Below are 19,855 nucleotides of genomic sequence, written 5' to 3' on the forward strand. Positions count from 1 at the left end.
TTTATTTATTAAACTGCTTGAGACAGTCACATTATAGGACAGTTTTGAGATTTGGCTCAAGCCAAAACTGTAAAATAAAAATAATAGCAGGATTTATAACAAGTGGTCCATTGGAAAACAAAGTTAACCATTTAAATTTTAAACGATGACATTAATTATATTCCAATTATTTTCTTTTTTTTCATGTGTGACATGCAGTGATAATGCAACGTCACGTCAACAACCCATTTTTTTCCACTTATTTATTAAATGCATTGCTTTCTCTGATGTGAACAGCAGGAGAATCGCTGTTCTGCAGTGATGTAGAGTGTGTGTGTGTGTGTGTGTGTGTGTGTGTGTGTGTGTGTGTGTGTGTGTGTGTGTGTGTGTGTGTGTGTGTGCGTGTGCGTGTGTGTGTGTCCTGAGCAGCGCGGGTGTGGCGGCAGGTTCCTCCCACCTGTTGTGCTGCGGTGATGAGAGCTGCTCCTCCTGGGAGACACGCAAGACACACACTGTACTCCTGACAACAACAGCCTCTCAAATAATTACTGGAAATATCGTTTTAATCAGCGCCACATAAAGAGACATTTCTAACATTGTACAATGACTGCGAATCATGTGCGAAAGCGTCGAAAAGGAGGGTCAACGGAAAGTTAACGGTAAGAAATTCTGTTTGTATCGTTAGGCCTTTATGTAACGATACTGTTTTCATTCATGAGTCAGCTTCCGTCGCGTACTCACGATTTTTTACCGTGTTCTGTGATACTCTGTTTTAGATGATTTGATAATTAACGACAGCTTCCATCCCTTGGAAGATGCAGCTCCAAACTGGAGTTGTTATAAACTGATTATTGATCCGGGTTTGACCAGCGGAAGTCAGAAAGTGTACCGATATGATGGACAGCACTTCAGCGAACCCGTGAGTACATCTGAGTTCAAGGACATTAATGATATTTTGCTAATATTCATATTATGTAATGTCATTTTTAGTTATTAGACTGAATGAGCTAAAAATAAAAAAACTGATGAAAATGAACCATATGGTTTTTACAACCAAAAAAAAAAACATGGATATCAACTAATTCTTTATAGTTTTGCTACACTACCATGTAACTTACTGTACAAAAGAAAAAAAGTTACCGTATATTAAGGGTATGTTTAACAGTCTGCCAAACAATATTTTTACTAGGTTTTTACTTTAATATAACCATGGTTCATTTTCATTATGGAGTTAAGTTGTATTCTGAATTGTACAAATAAAACCTTAACTGTTGTCTGTTAGCATCCTGAATGTTTTCCGGTGGATGTTGTACGAGATCCAAGAATTACTCGTTTTTGGGCAAAATTTAAAAACGCAGATCTTCCAGTCCCCAAACTCAAGGTTAGTACTGGTTATAACATAAATTAAATTTACAACAAATAATAGTTTGCTTTTTAAATACATCTTATAAAACATAACATTCATTCATTTTCATTTCGACTTAGTCCCATTATTAATCTGGGGTTGCCACAGCAGAATGAACCACCAACTTATCCAGCATATTTTTTACAATGCGGATGCCCTTCCAGCTGCAACTCATGACTGGGAAACATCCATTCACACACATACACTATGGACAATTTAGCTTACCCAATTCACCTATTGCACATGTCTTTGGACTGTGGGGGAAACCGGAGCACCCAGAGGGAAACCCACACTAACACGGAGAACATGCAAACTTTACACAGAAACGCCAACTGAGCCAGCCGAGGCTCAAACCAGTGACCTTCTTGCTTTGAGGCGATTGTGCTACCCACTACGCCACTGTGCAGCCAATACATAGCACAAATTTAAATATTAACAAATTATGTTATTTTTTTATTTACAGGTTCACTTAAAAAATAAAATGTGTTAAATATAATTGTTTTATTAATTTAGTTTTTAAACATTTACTATTTATTATTACAATATAATCTGGTACACCCTATATACATATACTGAAGTGTTACAAATATTTTTAGAAACATTGTTGCGATATAAATTTAGCAGCATTGTGTTTGGGATCAAAAGTACAGCTTGCACAACATTTGATTATTCATTCTGCAAATTGTTATTATATTTTATTCCATAGCCCTCTGAGATGCCAAACAAGTAATTTAACAACATTCAGAGTTCAAGTTTATAATTTTATTTATAAGTTGTTTTCATCTGTATCAGAAGTACAAAATAATGTCAATATCCTTCTTTTTTTAGGTTGATGAGTATTATGTCGGAGCACCTAAGGAGTTGACATTTGCAAGACTTAATGACAACATCAGAGATGGATTCCTATCTGAAATGTGTAAATGCTTTGGAGAGATTCAAGATTTGAAAGTTTTTTATAATCCAAAGAACAAGAAACATTTAGGACTAGCAAAGGTTGTTTTTGAATCTGTAAAAGCAGCAAATAATGCAGTAAAAAATCTCCACAAAACTTCTGTGATGGGAAACAACATTCATGTGGAGCTTGACCCTAAAGGTAAATACATTTCCACTTCCTATGAAAATCCGGCAAATAAAAGCTTTCATCAACATCTCTATGCAATTATTTGCAATTTAAACTTTTACTGTGTTTGCATTCACTGCTTGATTCCTGACTGGTTTTAGGCTTGAAGAGGCATCGATACTTCCAGATGATTGTTAATGGTTTATATACACCTTTTACTCTCCCTGTTGAAGAAGAGGCCTGGGGGCCGCAGTCACCATCTTCCATCACAGACTCCTTAATTGTGAGTCGAAGACCAAATACCAAACATTTTGTGATGTTAATAAATGGTCAAATGGCAGGAACTTGGAATGATTTTAGTTCTGTGAAGACCATTTTGTGTCAGCTAAATTAGCTCCTATTTTATAGAAGAGTAGGAACTACAGGGGTGTAATATATAAAAAAATATACAAAACACTGGCAAGCTGTTTTAAGTCTAACAAGACATTCACATATAGAAAGTTGAAGTTAATGTTGGGATCTTTTCTCAGCATAATGATATGTACATTTAGTTCTCGGGGAACTAGGGGCTAGTTCCTATAATTAAGTTCTTGTAAACACCCAGTGCAAAAGCCCCTAATCTCACCTAAAATCAGGACTATATATATATATATATATATATAGATGTACACAACATCATGTGTATAACATCATACCGGACATGCGAGAATTAGAGATCCACACAAAGAATGCAGGTTGTTATAAAGTCTTTTCTGTTTTTTTCAGGAGTGTGAATCACTAAAGAAGCTCACATATACATTGTCCTCCTCATCCTCAATATGTAATGGCTCCCCTTCTTTGGATTGTTCTACTCCTTTATCTATGGATACCGCCTACTCCAGCATGCATCAGGACACTCCCAGTAGCTTCTGGCAAACACCTCAATACCAAGACACTCCTCGCACCCCTTCTGTGACCCACAGTAGACCAGGCACACCATCTCAGTGTGAGAGGACTCCAAATGAATCTACACTGATAAACACTGGCCCCATTGTCCCTTTTATTCAACAATCCACCCTGAACATCTCACATTTTCAGCCTGGTCAACCAGCTATAAATAAACCTAGCACTATTCAACATGCTGTGCAAAACTTTTGGATGCTAAGTGGGACTCCCTCTCATAACGGCATCTTCTCAAATAGGCAGAGAACCCCAGGTGGCAATTCTCATCCTAGTAATCATGTACGGGGAGGACATCGAGTCAGACCTCTCGAAAGCAAGTACCAAAATGCATACAACCGGAGGCCACAACACCGCCACTATATACACAGACCTGTGTATCGGAGAGGTCACTACCACCGTGCACTTGCTACAAATCAAGTCACTTTGAACAGATTTCAGGAAACTCCAACCACACCTTTATATTCAGATAAGCTCACAGGCCGAAATTTTACCGACTCAATCAAGGGCCTCTGTGTTAATCACATATCTGTTGTTGAAGATCCACTATCTCTTCCTTACTCAGAGAAACTGCCTGAGAAGACTAATAATCACATTCATCCTGATATAGAGAAAAATGTGTATGCTTCGGAAAATACTTTAACTCAAACTGCTTCACCGGTACCTAGCAAGACAACTTACGATGTGAACCAAAATCATTATCCATCACAAGCCCAGTCTTCTCACTCATATGTCCCAAAACTGTGCTCTTCTCCTGAAACAACTGAAGATATTTCAGAGCCCACAGTTGAGTGTCCTTCTCCTGAATTTCCTGCTCCAGAGTCAAAACCTGACAGTCTGGACACTCGCATCCAGATGCTTTTAAGTGCTGGTAGTCCAGTTCTGCCTCTTCTGAACCAAGACAGTTCAGACTCAGAGTCTACTGAAGAGAATGATCATCATCAGCGCTCGTCCAGAGCCCCCAGCCCCACTCAGTCACTGACCACTGGTGTTTCTTTAAATTATGATGATATATCCTCTGTTGTTAGAGATACTAGTTCCTATCCCAGAGAAAATTTATCTGGAATGGAGGATGTGAATCCCACTGCATTGTATGATGTGGCAGAAGACAAACATGAACTTCCGTCACCAAAGAAGCCCTTATCCAAGATGCCCTCCAGCACCATTGTAAGTAATTGATCCATCCATCCACCCGCTCATTCATCTCATAGCCAATACACCTTTAAAATTTTAAAATTGACACTTAACAATGTGTCAATAAATTAAGTTAATAATTTACTTACAGTAAACTCATGCTGTTCCAAATTTGAAAGGTATTAGTCATCTTTGGAACACAAAAAAGTTTAAATTCTTGTATATTCAGGATATTTTTATATATTGTTTCCATTTGTGAGTAAAATTACCATTTAAGGTTACTGTCAAGCTAGGTAATTTCTTGTACCTTAGTTAAAATTTCTATGAATTTCTTTGAATTTCAGCTTACTTTAAATTCTACTGAACATTCTAATTCAGTTGCATCTTCTTTGCTTCTTCAGATAAAAGTTTTGAGTAAATTTGGGATTTAAATTTGGGATTTGGGATCAGACTGTCTCATAAAAAAATTCTGAAAAGTGTACAACCCTTCTGAGTACTTAGTACATTTACAGGGTTTGAATTATATGTATACATTAAGACTCCTTTACATTAAGGTTACTTTTATATAATAGAGCATTTACACATTCACATCAGTACCAAACTCTTTTCTAGGTCAATCCAAATGAAGATCAAGATACTTCAGACCAGCCGTCTAGTATACCAGTGATCTGCACCAACAGGAGCACTTCAACACCTCCTATGTCTGAAATACCCCCACCTCCAATGCCATCTGTTCACTACCCCTTTTTACCTGGGTACTCTCTGCCTACATCTTCTTGCTCATTGTATCCTCCTTCAATCATCAAGCAAGTCTGCAGGCGATCAAACTGGCCGACTAGTTTGGCGCCTCTTCCTATTCCAACTAGAATAACACAAGGGCAAACCTCATTGTCACCCTCTTTCCTCCCTCAGTCCTTCAGCTTTATGACTCATCGTCCACCTTACCCTTCTCCTGGATGTTCATCTACTATGTTGAGGTACAGGCCACCCTGGCCTCCTCCTCCCCCCATTCCCAGGTTTGACCCTTCAGTGCCCCCACCAGGGTACGTCCCCATAAAAGAGTCACCACATAAGGCCACAGTTGATGGAGTTCTGGCTGTAGTTGCTTCTGAACTGCGGGCCATCGTGAAGAAAGACATACATCGCAGGATGATTGAGATTATGGCCTTCAAAGCATTTGATCAGTGGTGGGATGACAAAGAACAGGCAGCCAAGGTGGGATTTGTTACTTATTTTAGATGTAATGTTGAACTAAATGATGTGATTTAAATATTACTTTCCTTAAAGTATTAGTTTACCTAAAAGTTCAAATTCTGTTATTTTTTACTCATCCTCATGTTGTTCCAATCCCCTGAGATTTTTGTTCATCTTCTGAAGGCAAATTAAAATATAGCAAATGAAATCAGAAAGATATCTGACTGTACATAGAAAGAAAAGGTCACAGGACCTGACATTACATGCGACTTGATAGGTTCAAACTGTAATTATACAGTATGATTACTTATAGAACACACTGCATCGTATTGCCCATAGTAAATTAACATCCTGACGACTTGACGAGTGACATTGGCAAACAAAGTGTTCACAAAAAAGTGTTTTTGGAGCTTTGTATGATTACCCTGAGTAATGTTTTGACAATGTTTTTGGTTCTTTTTCTGGAGTTTGAATGTCTCAGGACACTTACAGAATAGGGAGGATGAGGGAGCTCTCAGATTTCATCTAAGGGTGCTATCACATTTAGACATTTGTTCCGGAACCTGTCTCGTTTGCCCAGTTAGCGCGGTTTGTTTGGCATATGTGAATCCAGCAATCATGCTCGAATTCACAACAAATCAATTGCATCAAAACAATCTCCGGAGCGGAGCGATTGTAGTGAGAAAGAAAAACAATCCTCTGAACTAACGAACCAGGCTATATCACAGTGTATTATTAATATGTAATTGCCATATATATATTCCTGAAGTTAACACCTGATAACTTTTCCATATTTTAATCTTATTATATTTTGTATTTGCCCTGTTGTTTTGTTCATTTCTGCACTGACACCCCGGAAAGAAAGATCAACATAGATCTGCTTCATTGTCTGACTGCAGTCTTGGTTTATCTTATATTTCTCTCTATAATTTAAGCATATAATGCATAATTTAAGCCAACGTTTTTTTATAGATAGATAATAGATATATTTTTACAAAACTTGACAACTGAAATAAGCTATATATGAGAAAGTCTGACCTTTTATTTGGTGAGGATGTGGGTGTCAAAATTAAAGTGCACCTTTTGGCTTATCTTATTGCTTATCATCATAAATAAAAATAAAAATGTATGACAGATGAGCGGAGGAACCAATGACCAGTGTGAGGAAAGTTTACTTTCACATGACTTGTTTAAAGTATTTTGGTCCGACCAGGAACAAAAATAAACATTGTAACAATTTTAATCTCTGTATCAGAACAAAACAAACTATCTACAGGTGTGAAAGCACCCTTAAATATCTTATTGTGTGCTCTGAAGATGAACAAAGTCTCAGGAGAGTGAAATGACACGAGAGTGGCTAATTAACAATGTAATTCAATTTTTTTGGGTGAACTAACTCTTTAAATCATGTTTTGCACCTCCAGGTATCTGCCCCAGCTGTTAAATCGGTGGGAAATAAAGACATTAAACTCAGAGTGATGGAGCAGAGCCTGAGATTAGGGACTGCTGGGGGTGAAGGCTGTATACTGGACTCAGGAAAAATAAAGAGTCTACATGGTGCCATTAAATTGCCATCGTTTAAGGTACAAACATGATACTTTTTATGTACTTATTTATTTTACAGTATGTACATTTATATAAACATTATTCAATGTCCTGTCTGAATTGCCCTGCAACTTTTATAATTAAATAGCTTTGAAATACTTGATTTTCTCTTACAAATAAATAATTACTTTTTCCATATAGTTTAACATTAGGCTATGTGTTATGATCGTGGGATCCACTGTTTGATCAAGAAAAAAATGTATTCAAAATGTATAAAATATGCTTTTTTTCATGATAATGAATGGTGATTTCTAATTTTTTTGTCTTTATGCTTGGTTAAAGAGGAAGGGTCCATCAGGTCAGGGCTCCACAGATGTTAAAAGGATATGTCCTTCTCCTGGTCCTGAACACTCTGAAGATGAAGGTTAGCTTGGCATTGACTTTTTAATATATTTAAAAAAAAAATATATATATATTATTTGTATAGTGGCACAGTGGGTAGCACGATTGCCTCACAACAAGAAGGTCGCTTTCCCCACAAATCCAAAGACATGCACTATAGGTGAATTGGGTAGGCTAAATTGTCCATAGTGTATGTGTGTGAATGGGTGTGTATAAATGTTTCCCAGTGATGGGTTGCAGCTGGAAGGGCATCCGCTAAGTAAAACATGTGCTGGATAAGTTGCCGGTTCATTGCGCTGTGGCGATCCCAGATTCATAAAGGGACTAAGCCAAAAAGAAATTTAATTAATATTATTTGCATTTGTTTTAAATAAAGGATAGAGAAAGAAAAAGAGAAAGACAAACACATAAGAGCAAACCCAATTAGTTGTCATATATTAGTGTTTACCACTAAATTGACCAGGTTTGTATAAAATAAACAGAATGTGGGATCATAAGGAACACCTTTATTCAGTATTGGGTTAAACCTACACAGTTTTACTGGTTTAATATATTACTGGTTTAATTTACTGGTTTAATATATTACTGCTTTAATATATGTCCACATTTAAGCTTTTAAGCCAACAGCCTATGCCTCTTTCATTTGGCTTTAGTGATGCTCAAGTGTGGAAACAATATCAGTTTGAATTATTTTAGAAATTATTAGGAAACAGGCTTTTACAGGTTTGCAATATCATTAACAAAGCAACTGTATGAAGTAGATTGTATACACTGACAAAATATTCCCAACATTTATTTCATGAAGAGTCAGAGCAGCAAACAGCCCCAGATTGTGTTGATGAAACTACAGTCTTAAATGCCAGTGAAGACACCATGGTCAAACGAAGGCATTCCAGGCCTTTAGCCTTAGATAGTGAAGAGGAGGATGATGAAGAGAATTCAGAGAAGGCGGAGGATCCAAAACCAGAACAAGTTCATGCATGTGATCGGGTATTGTTTCAATAAAATAAAAGATTTGTTCATAATATAAAATTAGATAATGTTGTACTGATAGGCACAGTTTGATGATGTCTTGTTTTTTGCAGGTTGACATTAAAAAAGTTACTAAAGACCAGACGAGTGATCCCTGTGTTATCGTTGATGATGAAGATACAGATACTGGTATTCATCATTTCTGTTCATTGTTGCATAAAATTATTGCCATTATTTACATTTAATATATTAAAAAAATTAATTTATATTATAAAATATATTAAATTTGTCTTTCTTTATGAGCATAAGACTTTTCTTTCATAAACAAAAAATACAGACTCCATACTTTTGTACGGCACAGTATAAATATAAACAAAAACGTCCTCAAATATGCACTTATTCAACAATTATACTGTAGTTTAATAAAATATCTGTTTTTATACATTTGGTCTTACAACTTCATTATATTTCTCTTTTTATCCCTCAGAAACTCTCAGCCATTCAAATTCATCTGCTTCTAAAAGCCAAGGATACGACTCTTTAGCCTCTCCCAGAAGTGCCTCTCACTACTCAGCTTGTTCTCCGTCTGTTATCGACTCCCCAGTTTCCTCTAGACCTGTCTTTGTCTCCTCAGATGACAGAAGCGACGAGTCCTCATCTGTGTCTTCTGCTGAGGATGATCAGTCAGATGGTCAAAGTTCTCCTGAAACTCCTCGTGAGGACAGAAGGGTAGTAGAGACTATATGGATTTCTTCAGATGAGGATGATGATGAAAACCAAGAGACTCTTCACACTCCTGTTTTCTTACCTTCACCGCACTCGGAAGAAGATCTCCAACCCCCTGTGACCCCATCAGCTCCAGATTCAATCGAAAGTGATGTAGACAATGACTTTTTTGGTTAGTTCATTGATTTTTTTTTTTTATCAATGATAATGATGTTTTGATATTAAGCCTAAATCAGCCTCCATGTGTCCAAAATAAAAACAAAACCATAAATAATATTTTTTTCCACTAGAGGCCACTGAATGGACAAGATGTACTGGGTTCATCACTGAAAATCCTGTCATCGTTTATTCATGTCATTTCAAACATACCACAAATATTTTCATATTTGGAACACAAATTTCTATTTAGATTTATGTTTATAAGTCTTTATATTTTTTGTCATATTTGTAGGATTTTTTTCAAAACTCTTTTTTTTCAAGCTGTTTGATACGACAAAATATTTAGGCATCATAATTTAGGATGAATACATTTTTAATGGAAGGACACAGATTTCATATTTAATTGAAAATATCTCTATTTGTTTTAAGGTTTGACAAAAGATTTATGGGTTTGTAAAGATGTGATGGTAAGTAAATGGTTAAGGCAAACAGAGGTCATTTTGAAAAGAGCTAATCATTTAATGAACCTTTTATACCTTCACCACCTAAAATCCTGTAATATGCAGACCAATAATACAGATTTTACTATTTAAAATGGATCTACATGTTTCATTTATTGTGTTTTTGAGAATTAATATCTTTTTTTCATAGTTATCTTTAAGTTGTAGCAATCAGCTGTTAAAATAAATAATAATAATAATAAATCTTCATCTTCATGGTTTAATCATCATTGTTAAACAATATGATATGTGGTTCTGCTTCAGATTTGGATCCAGCTCAAATGGAAGACCCAGAGGAAGAACTGAGTGTACGAGTGTATATGCAGGGACTAAAACTGCCTGAGCCTCTCAGATACACCTTACAGGACCCTGTGAAACACTGTTTGACAAACAAACTGAAGCTTCCAGACCCTGTGATATTCTTCTCAGATCAGGAATCAGAGCTGCCAAGCCCACCTTCTCCTACATACAGAGGATTATCAGGTGCGGGTTTTATTTATTTTTTTTTTACCTGAGTAATCACTCTTTTCAAATATGTCCTAGTTTCAGATCCCTCAAAATAAACTTTCTGTAGTTATAAATAATTTTTTTAAGATAATTGTTTTTTTTTTTTTTACAATTTTGTTTTCAACATATAACCAGAGTTTTTTGCAATAATTCTTTTTATTTTTTTTCCTTTTGTCAAACACTAAAGATATTTTGAAAAAAGTAAGAAACATGTAACCATTGACATTCATAGTAGGAAAAACAAATACTATGGAAGTCAGTGCTTTTGCAGGTTTCCAAATCTTTTTCAAAATCTCTTTTTTTGTGTTCAATAGAAGAAAAAAAACTCAAACATGTTTGGAACAAGTAAAGTGTGAGTAAATTTTGTGAGACAAAAGTCCTATAAAAGATTGAACAAAATTGCTCTTAATCTTAAATCTATATAAAAATGTGATTTTCATAAGGTCTTCATTCCTGTAATTACTTTTTATTTTATTAAGTTATATACTTATATACAAAGAGTGGTGTGAAAAACTGAAATTGAACATTTATGTGATTATAATGTTGTTGAGACAGTCATTAGGTATAATCTGGAAATATTTATACTTTTTTAGCATTATAAAAATTTTTTTTGAGCTTTAATAACAATTTTTAAAAAGACATCTTCATTTAAACAGCACTCTTATATTATGGTAATATGTGCATTTCCATTAGCCATTTTAACTTTGGGGACTTTTTAGAGTTAACAAGAAGCTTATGATGCTGTTTCATAAAGCTGTTCTTGAAAGATATGGTATCACAGTGTGGTATCAGTATCTGTACAGTGTAAATCTACGTTGATGCATCACTTAAACACATGATGGAAAATTGTTTGGCATGATGAATATTTTAATCCTCAAGTTTTATATGAGAATTGTGTCCTCCATCAGGTGGAAAGGATTCTAAATGATCTAACTCATTTTTTATTTGTTTCCACAATATGAATCTGGTATGTATGAGATACAGAGTCACAAAGTGTAAGTTGAACCGATATCAGAAATTCTTGGTACCAGTTTCAGTGGGTTTACTTAACAAAAGTTGAACTAATTAGCATTATAATTATTGTAACTACTTTATTTTGTATTGTTTTTATTGTTTGTTTTTATGGAATGTCTGCAGCAATATGGTGATGTCCATAACAAACTTCCTGTCAGGGACAATAAACTTTTACTAACTATCTCACTAACTAACTAACTAACTATAACTATATTTCTCAGTTAAATGTTCTTTTTATGTCATATTGTAATCTTTACATAAAAAAAATTTACCCAATTTGGCTTAGGCGATTAATCGAAAAGTAATAGAAATCGACATTCATAACCTATAATCGATCAAATTTTTCCATGTCAATTTTTTCAATTAATTTCCCTACCGTGTGTGGAGTCACGTGACCCCGCTTCGTTAACACCTTGTATACGCTTGTATACCTGCGCACCACTTTAAAAAATGTTACTACATGCCAGAGATGCCTTGAGACAGCATTTATTCTATTATGATGTTCAATAAATAATCATAGATTGTTGTGCTTTTCCTTGAATTATTTTAAAATCAAGTAATGCGCCCTTCACTCAGAAATCAATCACTTGTAATATGTGAGCATATTTAATGTACAAAGCTTGTCAGTGAACTATGAGGCCAAAAAATTAAATAATCGTTCATTAATTGGACTAGAGGTAAAATATTTAATTAATCGAGATTTGAATTTAGGCCAAATCGCCCAGCCCTACATTATAGCATAAACAAATAGACCTATACATACAGTAGACCAACATGTGCATAATTGGCATATCAGATCAATCAAATCAAACTGAATATCATATCTTCAACTAATTGTTAGTTGCATCATGTATCTTTGTGCTTTCAGATGATTTGGAGACCCAGTACACTACAGACTCAGAGGACCAGAGAGTCATCATGGAAGCGCTGGAGGATCCCGTGCACCTCAGACCCATCACACCCACTGGATTCTTGTCCGACAGTGACCCTGACATAGAGATGGGACGGAAATTTTCTCCTCCGGCCATCGAGGAGGTAGATCTGCCACACACTCCTGGTAGATGTCTGGAACTAGAGGATGATGAAAATAACATTCTACCACCAGGTCCACCGACACCACTACCACCTCCTCCATCTCCTACAGGCATAAAAGAACTTCCATCCTCACCCCTTTACTACGGTATTCCTCTCCTGTCATCATATCCTGGATATGAGGAAATCCCAAAAACACCAGGCAGAGTCAATGATCCAGGTTTTGTTTTTCACTCTGAAAGAATAACACCACCACAAGAGCCTTCACGAACACTGGAAAGCCCCTGCAATCCCTTTCTGTCTTCTTTTGCTGACAGCGGGATTCCAAGGACCCCAGGGAGAGACATGTCTCTGTCTCCACCTGTGCTAAACCACAGAGAAAGACATGTTCAACACAGAGAGCTGTTGAAATATGGACAGCGTCATCGTAACAGTGATTTTGCACAGTCAGACGTACAAACAAACAATTTTAGTAAAAATAATAGTCACACACCTCGTTCAGACACGGCACGCTTGAAAAGGCGACGAGAGCGTCTTAAAAAAAGACAACGAATGATTGAATTACAACGGTCAAGACGATGCACTGATCTAAATACTCATTCATCTTTACAAGTGAGTAGTGCGACAACAAAACCTACAAATCAAAGTTTGGAGCCTTTGGACAGAGTCTCAAACATCAGGACAGAAGAATCAAACAATAGTCAGCAGATTGAGACTCAAAGGCTTTCAGAGTCGTCCTATGTGAGGAGAGATTCCTCATTGACTCCTCATCTTATCTTCACTCCACGCTCTAAGAGAAGAGAGAAGTTGGTCCTTCATGCTGTGTGGACTAAAGGAGTGAATGAAGAGGAGATCCGGCACCTGAAGGCCTCCTATGAGAGGCTTGTGGTGGAGGATAACGAATATGATTGGTTGAGACGAACTCGCTGGATCCCACATCCTCATATCCTTAAAAGCATAATACATGCCATAGTGAAAGTATTTAAATGTGTGATTTTTTTGTTTTTTATTTTGTATATTTTTTATGTTTTATGAATGTACATTACTCTTTTATTTGTTTCTTGACTCTGGTGCACCAACCAGCACTTCTGACGACAGGCCGAGAAGATGGTTGGATGGGGTCAGGAATCATTTGACAGGTTGTGCACGCAGTGAGGGTTATTACTTCATCAGCAAGAGGGAAAAGCTGCAGTATCTCTGTAATGAGCGCACTGTTTCAGAAGAGTTTACTGCAGATTCTCAGGTGAGAAACTTGTTTATTTCAGTAACTATATTAAAATTTGCTGTACATTTCAGTTTAGTTTTAGTTTTTTCATTAATGGTTTTGTTTGTTTTATGGTGCTTTCACACCTAGACTTTTGCTTCGGAACCTGTCTTGTTTGCCCAGTTGGCGCGGTTCGTTTGGCATTTGTGAATCCACCATCGCTCTCGGATCCGCGCCAAAACAATTGCTCCAAAATCACTTGAATGAGGTGGTCTCGGCTCGATTAAAACAAACTCTGGAGCAGATTGATTGTAGTGAGAAAGCGATACGATCCGAGCCCGGTTATATCACAGTGTTTTATGGATATGTAATAGGCATACGGCTATATGAAGAGAGAATTATGAGCAGGGCGGAAGGTCATTCAACAAAAATTCCAGGTTTCCCGGAAGTTTCAGGAGTCTCACGCAAATGCACAGAGACTCCCGGATCCCTGCAAACAAGTGATAATCTCCGGGAAATCCCGCGCCTCCCTGCCGGTCCTCAAATACGTCGCGCACCCTTCTCACTCCTCCCCACTGCATCCGTCCTCGCTCTTCAGACACGTTGCGCGCACCTTGTAAAACACCACCAAACCACCACCTCCTCCTGACAGCTGAGCTGCACTCTGCAAAATAAACCATGTAACTCTGACCAATTAGAGGAGAGTTTACTCATACATGATTTGTTTTAGCTCTTTTGGTCCGTTTAGAAACTTTGATGTGTGAAAGCGAAACGCAACAAGAGCAAAGAGCAACAATTTAACAGTTTCTGTTTCAGAACAAATGAATCGATTCACTGGTGTGAAAGCACCCTTAGTTTATGTTGTGAACTCATTTCTATGCTTTGTCTATAGTTAGTTTCTGTTTTAGTTTTAGTATGTCTAGTTTTACAGAGTTGACAGAACATGTCCAGTGTGGACCAAAGCAAAGTTCATGGTTTGCATAATTTACATTAAATGCAAACGTCTTAGCAATAAAATAAAATAATTGTTTGAACAAACACTAAATCCAAAACAATATACATACAACGAATAAAAGTTAAGAATTTAGACAAACCTCTTTATATTAATAATCTTACTGTATACTTATTTCACTACTGAAAGTCATTTACAGTAATTATGTTCTGATCAATGCAGGGAAAGAGTGTTTCAGCACAGGTTTCACATTCATCCAGATCAGGCTCTGAACTCAGAGCAGAACAGCGCCGCCTGTTGTCCTCATTCAGCTGTGACAGTGACCTCCTGAAATTCAACCAGCTCAAGGTGAGACCAGCAGTCTTAAAATATGGAGAATCTAAAAACATCAAAAGCTTTGTTCTTGAATATCAAGATTCTACTACAGTACAGTTTGCCCTACTCGTTTTTTTGGTACAAGGAGCATACATGTTTAATTAAATATATGTTGTCCACTTTACAGTTCCGCAAAAAGAGGCTCCGTTTTGGCAAGAGTCGTATTCATGACTGGGGGCTTTTTGCGGAGGAGCCCATTGCTGCAGATGAAATGATAATTGAATATGTGGGCCAGAGTATTCGGCAGGTGAGATATAAAGCTGTACTCCAAAGAACTCTAATGCTGGGTTCACACCAAATGCAATGAGATCACGAAGAGAAACCACGAAATGCATCACTAGCTCTAGTTTAATCACAGGAAGTTTTTACTGAGTTTTCCGATGGGCGACGCAGTGGTGCAGTGGTAGCACGTTCGCCTCACAACAAGAAGGTTGCTGGTTAGAACCTCGGCTGGGTCAGTTGGTTTTTCTGTGTGGAGTTTTCCTCTGGGGTGCTCCGGTTTCCCCGGAAATCCAAAGACATGGTACAGGTGAATTGGGTATGCTAAAATTGACCTTAGTGTATGAGTGTGTGATTTGGACACTTGAAACTACACCTCTGAAGCTGTAGTTAGAACAGATAGTTCCTTTCTGTGTTCTATTCCCAGTTATCTTCTTAGAAAGCAAATTAAAGTATTTTTACAGTTTAATTTTAGTAATCTTCATATTGACAATTGCGCACCCTTCGTAGTGCACTTTGAAAACAACAATGTCATTTCGAACACAGCTGTGGCTCATGATGACGGAATTTATGTTACGTCTTTAAAGCTTGTGAAAACAAAAATAGATAGCATACGTTAATGCTTTTAATTTATAGTAGGTTATTTAATAAGAAATGTATCTGTACTGTATGTGACATGGGCCTGTTGGTTAGAACTTTTCTGCAGTGGTTTGCATGTCAAATTTTAAAGTAGAATTCAAATTTTTTTTTTAAAGCGTATATATATATATCCTACTTAATAATAATAATAATATTTCTTATATACATATTTATCGTTAATATTATTATTAAAGTATGATTTTTTTCATTTCCTAATAAATAATAAATATAAAATTTAATTTTTTAATAAATAGCCTCATTGTTTAATTACTTTTATGATTTATGTATGATATTAGAATACGTGTTAGCTTTTGTAAGTGGTTTTATGTTTTACAATAGAATATATAATGTTCTCAATAATATCTGTAAAGGAAACATAAGCCCTATCTGTGCCATTTACATACATTTCAATTAATATGGAAAGCGAGTGCATGTTTTTATCAAAACTAATATTGGAATTTTATTTTAAATGCGTGTCTGTGTAAAACAAAATAATTTGCACAAAGAAATGATGGGGTTCTCTAAAGAAGTAGTTACTCCACCCCGTTTAGAGCATCATTATGGGCATTTTACATTATAACTAATGTGGTTCAAATGATGGATCTGCGACAAAAAAACGCACCCCAGAGCAACAAATATTTTTTCCTATATTGGTGTGTTTGCATCAACTTAGTATGTAATCTACTTTGGTGTGAAGTGAGCCCAGCATAACTTGAGACTTTAGCACACTACAGAAAATAGTTTCAACTCGCTAAGCAAGTTGCATTTGCATAGCAACATCTAAACAATCATGCAGAATATCCTAACAACACCCTAGCAACCACTTTATATAAAAAATATATATAAAGTTGCTGTTTATTTTTTTAGTTGTTTTTGAAAATGTGCCTATAATTGAAGATATGCAAGCAAAAAAAGTTAAAGTAATATCATAAAAGAGAGACTGCGAATGTGATTGAGGAAAAATAAATATTTATATATCTCAGAACAACACTACAGAGCTTTATACCTGAATTTACTGGTTTTGGTGTCATGTTTATTTAATCATAAAAAGCCTATACCACCAAAGGTACTATAACAAATATACACTGTAATTATTGTAATCTATAAAAGTACCCCGAAATATTGTGATTTTGTTTTGTTAATATCGCACACCCAATTGCCTCATCCTAACATCCATTCAAAAACCTTAGCAACTACATGATAGCCTCCCCAAATACACTTTCATCTGAACAAAAACACTTTACAATTACCCAGAGCATCACCATTTGGTATTGTTATCATGATTTCTTAAATTCTGTCTGTAGGTAATAGCAGACATGCGTGAAAGGCGTTATGAAACTGAAGGCATTGGAAGCAGCTATCTTTTCCGGGTGGACCACGACACCATCATTGATGCAACCAAGTGTGGTAATCTGGCAAGATTCATCAACCACAGTTGCAATGTATGACCAGAAATATTTTAGTCATTGTCAGAAAATCAAACAATTGTTTCATTTTCTTGTTTGGCTATTTGATTTCCTTTTTTAAACTTACTGTTTTATTCATGTGCTTTTCCTTCTGTAGCCAAACTGCTATGCCAAAGTCATCACTGTAGAGGCTCAGAAGAAGATTGTCATCTACTCACGACAACCTATCACTGTAAATGAAGAGATCACTTACGATTACAAATTTCCTATTGAGGATGAGAAAATCCCCTGTCTGTGTGCTGCGGAGAACTGTAGAGGAACCCTCAACTAGACAAGAGCTCATCTAACACATTCAAAGTATTAGCAGTAAACATGAACCTGTTTTTAAGCACAACATTTTGTTCAGGTAAAGTATTGAAACATTTACTTTAACCCTGAACACTACACAAAGGAAAACACAATTTAGAACTGGTAAAACATCATTTAAAATTAAAACATAGAATCCTTCTTTAGATTAATACACTACCTGACAAAAGTCGTCGATCTCAGTTGTAAGAGAAACAAATATTAACCTGACTTCTAGTTGATCATTTGGAAAAATGGCAGAAAGTAGATTTTTCAGAGGAAACGTGTTAAACTGCATCCCGATCATCACAAATACTGCAGAAGACCTATTGGAACCTGCATGAACCCAAGATTCTCACAGAAATCAGTCAAGTTTGATGAAGGAAAAATCATGGTTTGAGGTTACATTCAGTATGGCGGCGTACAAGAGATCTCCATCTCTTGAGTGGATGACAACATTAACAGCCTGAGGTATCAAGACATTTGTGATGCCCATTACAAACCACAGGAGAGGGCAAATTCTTCAGCAGGATAGCACTCCTTCTTATACTTCAGCCTCTATATCAAAGTTCCTCAAAGCAAAGAAGGACAAAGTGCTCCAGGATTGGCCAGCCCAGTCCCCAGATATGACCATTATTGAGCATGTATGGGGTAAGATGAAAGAGGAGGCATTGAAGATGAGAGTCCTGGAAGATTACTTTCTTTGCCATTCCAGATGACTTTATTAATTAGTTATTTGAGTCATTGCAGAGATGTATGGATGCAGTCCTCCAAGCTCATGGGAGTCATACACAATATTAATTTTTTTCCACTGCACCATGATTTTATATTCTATACTTAACATTATTAGTCAGACCTTACTGTCCTAATTAAATAATTATAAATCAAGGCATGATCATATTTTATTTAGGTAAAATAAGTGTAATCTAGGGGCTTTTGCCTTTCATATAAGCCACTACTGATACCATATGATCAACTAAGTCAAGTTATTATTTGTTGTTCCTTAAGCTTGGATAGGCAACAAGACATTTGTCAGGTAATGTACAGTTCATTAGGCTGCGTTTTTAAGGAATTCTTTTAGAGTGTTCATAAGGCATAACATTCCTGGTCAATGTCAAAAGATCAGGTTTTATTTTCTGGTTGATTGCATTTGAAAAATGTTCAAGAATTTCAGGTCATATTTATTTCAGTGGTTACATGTGGTTTTCATATCATGTTGCTTAATTTCATGAGTTTTATTGTGAAATATAAATGAAAATAAAAATATATGTATTTTTCCAAATTTGTTTTGAATTTCTGCTCACTTTAATACTTACTTTACTGCAAAAGAAACTACCTGGCTACATATTTATATATCTTCCATTTGGTTTAAAACTGTATACTCTAAGACACAGTTCAATATGTCACATTTTCATGATGCATTATTTTGTTTTGTGCTTCATGTCAAGGGTAATGTAATGTAATGTAATGTGTATTTATATAGCGCATTTATTGTGTATGGCCATAAACCCCAAAGCACTTTACAATCATGAGGGGGGTCTCTCCACACCACCACCAGTGTGCAGCATCCACTTGGATGATGCGACGGCTGCCACAGGACAACGGCGCCAGTGCGCTCACCACACACCAGCTATTGGTGGAGAGGAGAGACAGTGATCGAGCCAATTCAGTGGAAGGGGATGATTGGGAGGCCATGATCGTAAGGGCCGATAGAGGGACTTTGGCCAGGACACCGGGGTTACACCCCTGCTCTTTCACGAGAAGTGCCATGGGATTTTTAATGACCACAGAGAGTCAGGACCTCGGTTTAACGTCTCATCCGAAAGATGAGAAGGGTACTTCAGTTTGATCAGCTAATGCTAATCCTTTGGTATTGTACAGTAGGTGATAACTGACTTTTATTATTTGTTGTGAAAAGTTTTAAAAGGGAGTCTTTGGTGAATGCAGGTGAATCTCGCTATCTCATTGTAAGTATGCATATTGAAGATTTTCTTAACCAGTAGTGTGTGGTATTAGGAACTACAAACATATGTGTTATATATTTTTATATGCTTGCAATTTGAACATTAAAATTATTCAAATTGCATGACTTTCTAATTGCAAGCAACATTAAATTATTGTCACAACCTGATTATTTTCACAACTAT

The 19,855-nt window shown here is 36.3% G+C and overlaps 1 protein-coding gene across 2 annotated transcripts; it reads left to right on the plus strand.

The window, feature by feature from the left end:
- Positions 1-256: 256 nt before the first annotated feature.
- setd1bb (SET domain containing 1B, histone lysine methyltransferase b) lies at positions 257-19,838 on the plus strand. 2 transcript variants are annotated; one of them, XM_009304111.5, is made up of 19 exons: positions 257-638; positions 756-898; positions 1,262-1,360; positions 2,213-2,477; positions 2,606-2,727; positions 3,210-4,550; positions 5,130-5,732; positions 7,136-7,294; positions 7,599-7,680; positions 8,464-8,648; positions 8,744-8,819; positions 9,118-9,528; positions 10,280-10,498; positions 12,405-13,511; positions 13,645-13,811; positions 14,947-15,072; positions 15,227-15,346; positions 17,262-17,399; positions 17,521-19,838. In XM_009304111.5, the coding sequence occupies exons 1-19, from the start codon at positions 596-598 to the stop codon at positions 17,692-17,694; spliced, it is 5,580 nt and encodes a 1,859-aa protein (XP_009302386.1). In that variant the 5' UTR covers positions 257-595; the 3' UTR covers positions 17,695-19,838. The 2 variants fall into 2 exon arrangements, 1 of the variants encoding a protein (XP_009302386.1); XR_012384663.1 differs by lacking the exons at positions 13,645-13,811; positions 14,947-15,072; positions 15,227-15,346; positions 17,262-17,399; positions 17,521-19,838 and having other exon boundaries at positions 9,647-10,498; positions 12,405-13,032.
- Positions 19,839-19,855: the final 17 nt, after the last annotated feature.

This window comes from Danio rerio, chromosome 8, assembly GCF_049306965.1.
Source record: "Danio rerio strain Tuebingen ecotype United States chromosome 8, GRCz12tu, whole genome shotgun sequence".
Taxonomy (NCBI): domain Eukaryota; kingdom Metazoa; phylum Chordata; class Actinopteri; order Cypriniformes; family Danionidae; genus Danio; species Danio rerio.

Excerpts from the sequence above, each read along its gene's own strand:
- setd1bb (XM_009304111.5), top strand. The coding sequence starts at position 596 with ATGTGCGAAAGCGTCGAAAAGGAGGGTCAACGGAAAGTTAACG. Across the intron at positions 5,733-7,135 it reads ACAAAGAACAGGCAGCCAAG|GTATCTGCCCCAGCTGTTAA; the intron begins GTGGGATTTGTT and ends TTGCACCTCCAG. Across the intron at positions 13,812-14,946 it reads AGTTTACTGCAGATTCTCAG|GGAAAGAGTGTTTCAGCACA; the intron begins GTGAGAAACTTG and ends TGATCAATGCAG.